General features: G+C 36.5%; 1 protein-coding gene across 1 annotated transcript; it reads right to left on the minus strand.

Moving 5' to 3' along the window:
- Window positions 1-923: 923 nt before the first annotated feature.
- On the minus strand, window positions 924-7,223 carry LOC123209003 (ABC transporter C family member 3-like). The gene is made up of 10 exons (XM_044626710.1): window positions 4,559-7,223; window positions 4,239-4,325; window positions 3,499-4,149; window positions 3,152-3,316; window positions 2,544-2,838; window positions 2,227-2,441; window positions 1,844-2,149; window positions 1,695-1,758; window positions 1,358-1,597; window positions 924-1,275 (listed from the first exon to the last, which is right to left on the minus strand). The coding sequence occupies exons 1-10, from the start codon at window positions 6,968-6,970 to the stop codon at window positions 1,163-1,165; spliced, it is 4,548 nt and encodes a 1,515-aa protein (XP_044482645.1). The 5' UTR covers window positions 6,971-7,223; the 3' UTR covers window positions 924-1,162.
- Window positions 7,224-9,257: the final 2,034 nt, after the last annotated feature.

The following is a 9,257-nucleotide window of genomic DNA, read 5'->3' on the forward strand; positions in this document are numbered from 1 at the left end:
ATTACCTTTTGGGATGTGGTTTGGCCAAAGGACTATTTCCCACCCAAGGTATACTACAATGTCAAGTGTCCCCCTTTTATCTATGATAACACTAAATGTTCACTCATCAGCAGTTAAAATTAACGGCAGTAAAGGTAAAATCATCATTTTCTCTATAATATTAAAAATAAACTAAAATATAATCTCTTTTTACCCCCCTAAACTTTAAAAACTAAAAGTTTTCCCCGGCCTAATTTTAAAAAAAAGCAATTTCACCCTAGGGTTTCGTTTTGAAATCTCCGGCGTCATCTCCGGCTCCATTGCCGGCGGTCTCTCCCTCCCGAAGCATCATTTCCCTCCGATAGTCTCTTTTCTCCTATTTAGACACCTGATCGACGTTGAACGTCCAATCTTCGTCTAGGAAGATGGTCATCTTCCCAGAGGTCTTCTTCTGGGAAGAAGATCGTCTTCCCAGATGAAGAATTTCATCTTTCTCAACGAAGTTCTTCGTTTTCCACCGCTCTTCCGATGTCAATCAGGCATCCAAATAAGAGAAAAGAGACCGCCGGAGGGAGAGGATGCTTCAGGAGAGAGAGGCCACCGACAATAGAGCCGGAGATGACGCCGAAGAATTCAAAACGAAACCTTAGGATGAAACTTCTATTTTTTAAAACTTAAGCTTGGGGAAATTTTTAGTTTTTAAAATTTAGGAGGACAAAATGAGATAAAATTTCAAGGAATTAGGGTTCCATTAATTTTAACTGCTGATGGGTGGGCATTTGGTGTTATCATAGATAAAAAGGGGACACTTGACATTACAGTATATCTTGGGTGGGACATAGTCCTTTGGCCATGTGGTTTTACCAAGGCTTTGTCAAATTCTAATATAAGTATTACCATAAACACAGATTTTAAACATCAAGCACCATGCACACAACAGAAACTGAAATGTGAAAAACTCTGATTTGCATTCAAGTAGATTATTGAGATCAAAAGTTTACTAGTGTACATAATCTGCAATAAAGCATCACTAAGATTACACTAACAACTTCTAACCGGATCTTCAAGATCTCTGGCTTTTTGTTGGTACAACATAATAAAAATTTACACAGTAACTGTTTTTGTCATCATAAAGAAACTCATCTGAACTGTGTTTTATAAAGGTTTCACCTTCAAATTCCTGTTACTTCTCAAAACTGGAATTGGATCTCACACTGTACTCTGCAACGAGCTGTGCAAAAGACGATGACTTATTTTCTAGCAACTTTGACGGAGAATCATATTCCTCAATAAGTCCTACACAGAGATGTAATGCAAAATCAAGAATATGTCAAACTAACAAATCTATTGGTAAATTAAATTCAGCGACCATACTAACCATTATTTAGAAGTAGAACCATATCGCTATCAATAACAGAAGTTATGCGATGAGCAATTGTTATGACTGTGCAGTCTGAAAAGTGCTGCCGGAGAGTTTGTTGAATCAGATTATCTGTAGCGGTGTCAACAGATGCAGTAGCTTCATCAAGCACCAAGACCTTACTTTTCTTTAGTAGCACACGTCCAAGACACACCAACTGCCTCTGACCCATACTCCAATTTTCTCCATTCTCAGTAACTACAAAAACCATTTAACCATAAACAATGAAATATGTGTGCCTTAATTAAGTTCGAAAAATTTACAAATCACAGAACAGGAAGAAGAGGAGACAGACCTTTGGAATCTAGTTTCTCTTCCTTCTTTCTAACTTCATCTCCAAGTTGGGACTTATCCAGAGCCTAAAACCATTTTTACAAATGTTAGCATCCCATTTTAATTACTGCGTATAAATTTCATTCTACAATCAAATTAAAACCAACCCACCTCCCAAATTTCCTCGTCTGTGTATTCTTCAAGGGGGTCCAAATTGCTTCGAACAGTCCCTTCAAACATGGTTGGATCCTGAGGAATGATACTTAGTCTTGACCGCAAATCATGCAGTCCAATGGATAAGATATTGATGCCATCTATCATAATCTGACCAGCTGCAGGCTCAACAATTCGGAAAAGTGTTTGAATGAGAGTAGATTTACCACTTCCAGTTCTCCCTACAATTCCAGTTTTCATCCCTCCCGGAAAAGTGCAAGTGAGACCTCGCAACACAAGAGGCATTTGTGGGGCATAGCGAACCTACACCCAAACCATAATCATTAGTATGCATGTCACAGAGGAATGAGAGACTGGAAGAATAAAACCAGTAGAGTTACCTGTAGACCACAGATGTCAACTTCTCCATGTGACGGCCAAGAACGTTTGGGCCGATTTTCTTCTAATACAAGAGGTGGCTCACTAGGAATACAAGTGTATTGAAGTATTCTCTCAACTGAAATAATCTTGTTCTCAAGATTGCAAAGATTCCATATGACCCAAGCTTGTAGCGTGTTTAGATTGAGCCCATATGTCACAGCTAAGCCGGCAATTGCTTTAAAAATAAAATAACAAAAAAAATGTTCCTTTAATATCTTCTCCAAGATTTACTGACAATAACCAAATAGATTAGCAATAAGATAGCTGAATCAATTACCTGGATCAATTAAACCTTTTGGGATAGAAATTAGGAAAATCAAAGAAAAGGCAAATGTTATAGAAGACAACATATCCAGGCGAAAGCATAGCCATTCCATTGCACCAGCTATATGGAATTTCGGCCGTGAATATGCATCATTCAGCTTCATATTTGTGTCTCGGAACCTTGTTTCTTGATCAAAGCTCCTGATAGTTGTTGATCCTGAAATTGTTTCAGCAAAATGCTGTATCACTGGGGCTTTGGATACTCCAACTAACCGTGAAAGTTCTCGTGCCGAAGGTATGTAATATTGCTGCAAAATTATATCACTGTCAGAAATCGCCCATCAGAAAATGGTAAAATATGCCACTGAATGGACTTAACATAATCACATTATATTAATTCTTCTGTGAAACTTCCATGGAAATTCTGTAATGGACTATGTTTTACAAGCAATTATAGGCAGATGCATAATCTAGAACATCAACAATTCTCAGAGAAAAGCAAAATAAAACAAAAGCCTATACAAAAAATCATGCCGTAATAGTCAAGATTGTAAGGGAGACTTGATCTGAAGCCATAATTTGGCATAACTTTAGAAGGATTGCCAAGAGCAAAAGGATTACCTGATACCAAATGCTGGTGGCAATCACAGGGATAAAAACAAGAAAAACCTGCCATGCAACCTGAGACATCACAATAATGATTCCTAAAAGCTGGATCATTGAGAATGCAAAAGCCCCAACTTGATAGGGAATGTTCATATCCAATGCACTTTGATCAGTAGAAGCCTATACAATAAAAAGCACAAAAAAGAAGAATATTCAATATCTGGTATAATGTCGACATTCACAGACTTAAGAAAAGACAGAAAAATGTTAATCTGTTCCAACCAGAGAAGATAATATTAAATACAATTCCGCCAATGTTCAATCACTTGATATCACAGAGAAAGATATATATGTACACTTACTCTGTTTATAATTCGTCCACTTGGGGTCGCATCAAAGAAGGACATGGGGGCATGGAAAATGCAAAGATGCATTTTATTAAAGAGAATACTGGCTGTTTTGTATCCAGCTGTTACAAGAAGTGTTGCTCTGCCAAGGATGCAAAAGGAACTACCAACAGACAAAGCAACATACACAATTATAAGCGTAGAGCCCCCAACAGGTGATTTCGCATCCTCAGACACAGGAGTTGCCCAAGCCATCCAATAATTGCTGCCAATTTGAAGTATCTGAAAGAGAATTTGTGCCAACAATATAAATGGCACAAGGGCTCCTCCATAAGCGGTAGTGATATACTTCCAGTACACTGAAAATCCAACTCTACCTTTCTCTCTCTCTTCTTCTTGCACAAGCTGCCCTTTTGCCTCTGCTACATCATTTGCTTTATCATTCTGAACATCTTGATGTTTTTCATTCTTAGCAACACCACCATTACTACTTGCGCTACAACTTTCTTTGCTAGTACTTATTTTTTCAGAAACAGGCCCGTCCTCTATGGAATCAAGAGCTGACAAAGCTTGCTTATGTGCACCCACAAGTTCCATGAAATCAGTTCCTGAATTAAGAATTTCAGTGTACTTTCCAGCTTGTGTGATCTTTCCATCCTTCATCACCTAACAAAACAAGCTTGAATAGATTTAATGTGTTATCAAAATGAAGCCATGGACTCCATTAGAAAAGAAGAGTAATACAAATTGCTCACCAAGATTAGATCAGCAGCAGGTAAGAACTCCACTTGATGAGTAACATAAACCACCGTTTTTGAATTCAATGCACCCAGCAATACTTCCTGCACAGAAGAATAAGTACCAATTCCATTAAATATGTCCTTAAAGCAGAAAATTAAAAATAATAATTAATAAGTAAATAAAAGTCGAAGGGCAATGGTTTTACTTTGCAATCTAATTACCACAGTGCATGCAAAGTACTCATCTATTGTATAGAGACATATTTATGAACATATCAGTTGAATAAACCTAAATTCAACAAGAAGTAAAGCATTATGATAGAAACGGATGTAACCTTAAAGAGGTGAGATCCTGTATGTGCATCCACTGCACTAAAAGGATCGTCAAACAAATAGATATCAGCATCCTGGTACAGAGCACGTGCAATCTGTATTCTTTGCTTCTGTCCTCCACTCAAATTGATTCCCCTCTCACCAATAACAGTCTGATCACCAAACGAGAGGATCTCCAAGTCCTTCTTCAGAGAACATGCTTCAAGAACTCTGTCATACCTTTCTCTGTCCATTTCCTTACCAAACAAAATGTTGTCTTCGATCTTGCCACTCTGTATCCACGGGGACTGAGCAACATAAGCCTTTGTACCACACAGCTTAAGATTACCAGATATCTTGGGTACTTCTCCCAAGATACATGAAAGTAAGCTTGATTTACCCGACCCAACAGTTCCACAAACTGCAACCCTCATGCCATGGAACACTTTCAAGTTGATATCTCTCAGAGTTTGGTTTGGGGAAGAAATATCCCAGGAGAAGTTCGCATCAACTATGTCTATTGCTGTATCAGAACTACCTCTTGGTTGCACCTCTATAACATCAGTCTGCAGGTCATCAAGACATAAAAAAGATGCAATTCTATCAAGCGAAACCTTAGTCTGAATGATCATTGAAATTGTGTCAGGAAGATTGTAGATTGGCTCTTGAAGAATCCTGAAAGTTGCAAGTGCAGATAAGATCTTGCCCGACTCAAGCGGGATACCTAAGAGCGTACAAGCGCCAAAAGTGGCCACAGACACAAAAGTTGGAGCACCCCAGAAGACAAAACTTGTCATTGCTGAAGTGTAAACATATTTTTTCAACCATCCAGCCTCACTTTTTCGGAGCTCAACAATCTTAGACAAAAACTTCATCTCCCATCCCTGTAGTTTAAGAATTCTCATGTTCCTTAGAATCTCAGAAGTTGTCTTCATTCTTTTATCTTTAGATTCCATCAACTTGTCTTGGAACTTCTCTTGCAATCTCCCCAAAGGAAAATTCGCCAGCATAACAATTATTGTTGCCAACAGAGTTGCAATCGATGCAAGCCCAAGATTTTTATACAAGATCACCAGCGCCAAAGCAACCTGCACAAGCACGATCCAGAGATCATGCATGTACCAACTGAAGTCACCAACTCTCTCAGCGTCAACAGTCATGAAATTAATAATTTCCCCGCTGCTGTGTCCCTGCTTCGATTGACATGAAAGTGTCAAACCTTTGTTGTACACCATTGCAACAAGTACTGCTCGGATCCGAATTCCAACCTGCTGCAACCGAAAGAACCAGTTCCTCCGGGAAAGGCATTCCACAAGTTTTGCGAAAAAGAAAACAGAAACCAAAACAAACCCCTCATTTTCAAATTCCCGCTTCCCATTGAGGTATTGCACAAAAGTGTCGATGAGATATGGGCCAACATATGAGGCGATTGTGTATAAAAGAGCAAGTAAACCTGTTATCAGAATTTCCTTCCACGCTGACCAGACCAATGCCTTCACCAGTTTTAGAGTGGTAACTCCACTACCCACACAACCCTCTGCCTGAAGCTTACTTCTGAAAATTGGGAAGGCCCCAACTACACTATCGGCGTTATCTAACTGAGGGACGTCCTCAAGGTCTAATGTTTTCTTATTGCCAACAGCAATCAGAGAACCCATCCAAGAGAAAGTAAAAAGACAAAACAGACCAGCATTTGAATAAGGGGTCACATTATCAGCCCCTTTGGACTTGATACTTGACCCTACATCATCACTTACATTTGAATTACCATTCAAAAGGGGTTCTTGCAGGAGGGTATCTTCACCCTCACGTCTCTTTACAAACCCCAAATAACAGAAAAAAAACCCACCGATAACAGACACAACATCAGAAACCAAATACTGAATTGGTAAAGACACATGGTTTTTGCAAAGAACGATGTCAATAACAAGACAATAACAGGAGACAGACATGTAAGAACCCCACCAAACTCTCAACAACAAGGGGAACTTTTGTTCAGCTGTATTTAAAAAATGGGTATGCAAATAAACAGAAATCGCACCCCAACCCAATGTTCTAAGCACAAAATCAAAAAGGGTCACCAGTTTTTCATCTGACCAACCATTTCTATACCAATAGAAGTAACTCAACAAACAAAACACAAGATTAAACACTGAAACACCTAGACAACAAACAAAAGTCAGCTTATACCACAAAACCCCTCTGTTCTTAAGCCTCTCCTTCGACTCCACACTACTACGACTAACACTTACTCGCAGTTTCTTCCAAACCCACGAGAGAAATAACACAAGTAACAAAACTAAGTGCAATGAAGCGGAGAACCCGCGTACGAAAACGGGTTTGAGAAGAAAATCAGTACCTGAATACATGAGTGCAGAAGAAGAGTGTGTAAAGAAAGTTAACAAAACGTGTTTTGCTGAATCAAAAAGTAGCATTTTTTGGTGGGTTTATAGCGAAAAGAGGTGTGTTTTGAAGGCTTGAGGATTATTATAATTGTGAAGATTGAAGACTTACGTTGGTCTGTGTTTATGTATACACATAAATAAAAGGGCCTGAAAGAGACAAAGAGAGAGTCAAAGACGGATTCTTGGAAGATAGTTAACGTGTCGACCAAGGCGGGGGAGACGGAGAGAGCTAAGTACCGAAGCTGAAGTGAAACAAAAACTGGCTTCTCTCCAGGGAAAGAACGTGGAGGGAGAGAGAGGCTGAACCTCACGTTGACATGAGATCTTTAATGTTAAGAACATTATAGCTCAATAATAAGGTTTTGCAAAAACCACGTGGACTCTATTCCAATCAAACCCGAATAAAAATTAATTTTTTATCTATTCAAATCAGATAGCTCAAAATTGATAACCTTATTCTTTAACTTAGTCATTAGAGTTTGATTCAAAATGGATAGATTAAGATTTAAATTTAAATTAAAAATAATTTAATTTAAACTTAATTGTTTTATAAAATTGAATTCAATCTACCATTATTCTCGATTTAATTATCAATAAGTTATTTATTTTTATTTTTAAATTTTTTAATGTAAAATATATTTTAATAATTTAATATTTACATAGTCAAAGTGAAATCTCTGTGCATACCCAATATCTCTTATGAATGTCACTGATATTAGATTTGCGTTTTATGGATATTAGGTTGCCAAATTTATTTCAAGCATTAGTTAGATCAATAAAAAATGCTCATTACCATCTTAAAATTATACAATAAATCTCAAAGAGACTCCAAAGACGACAGTTTACTCCCAAGTGAGACAAAAAAACAAAATTGCTGACATACTACCGATAGTTGAGTTGTGTGCTGAACAAGAAATACTGCAGCATATTTTATTGATTTTCTTGGGAGCCAAACATACTTTTTTGCCTTATTTTATTGGCTTGTGTGCTCAACAAGAAAATTCTGCAGAATATTCTATTATTTTATTGATTTACTTGGGGCCAAACATGGTTTTTGGCCATATTCAACTCTAAAAAGTTTTGGGGCTCCACCCACTACGAGAGTTGTGATTGGAAAATTCTGCCTAAAGTTTTGCCAAATCTGTCGGCGTCGGCGGGCTCACCACTCACATGCTGATTCTGTGCAAAAATTATGTACTCCAAGTCTGTTTGAATTCTTTGGGATCATGTTATTGGAGAGACTTTAACTCTTAAGATCTAACCAATTCAAGTTTATTTATTTTAAAAAATTAATTCAATTTAAATTTATTTAAATTAGACTTAAATTTAATTTAAATTAAAAAATTAATTTGATTTTTTAATTTAGATAAACACAAATTAAAGGTGACTCTCGCTCAATTCAATTTAAAATCAATTTACAATACGATGCAGGATCAAATATTGAAATTCTGATTTTCCTAAATTATGTTTATCTCTCCATTTACTTGAGAAAACTGTAAAGAAATTGACTCATTATAATTTACAAGATAATTATGGAATCAAACTCAAGAGATATATACATTTATTAGGACTTATTCAATCAGAAAATATCGTACTATTACATATTATTACCATGGATTTAAAATATATACATTTATTAGGATATATTTAATTAGAATATAACATTTTATTACAAATTATTATCGTGGTTTTGAAATTTGAATCGAATCTATTGTAATTGGTTTGGACCTCTATGATCTATGGTTTGAATTGTTCTAGTTGTTGACATATTGGAAATATTTTTATAAATAGACTAAATTATTTTAAATATTATTCTAATACTTATTTAAATAATTTACCGATCCAATTGTTAATATCAACCGGATTGATATAATCTCGGATCAGCCTATTCAACAGGGCATCAAAACCATGATTATTACACAAAACGTATATATATATTTCTTCATTGAATGATAGATTTTTCTTTTTCCCACTTTAGCTAGATTTAAATATCACAAGCACCAAAGTGAAAACATTTAACAACTAAAACGGTGAGACGTTCTGCAATAATTGTGCGGGGTCTTTGTGATATTTATCCATGGTATTATTTTTCAAACACGTGCTTGACTAATTTGAATAGGATGGATCCGTGTTCACACTTTGGTGAAGAAATTAAACAAAATTATTAACATGTCAATAGTGACTTTTGAGTTCATATTATTTCCCACCAAAACTAAGGCTTATGGTTCTTTTGTTTTTTGAGTCAGAGACTAGTTATTAGATTATTCTTGTTGGTCATAGAAAAGCCTATAAGAGTGAAGAATAAATTCTATTTGTG

The sequence above is a fragment of the Mangifera indica genome, chromosome 1 (genome assembly GCF_011075055.1).
Source record: "Mangifera indica cultivar Alphonso chromosome 1, CATAS_Mindica_2.1, whole genome shotgun sequence".
Classification (NCBI taxonomy): Eukaryota; Viridiplantae; Streptophyta; class Magnoliopsida; order Sapindales; family Anacardiaceae; genus Mangifera; species Mangifera indica.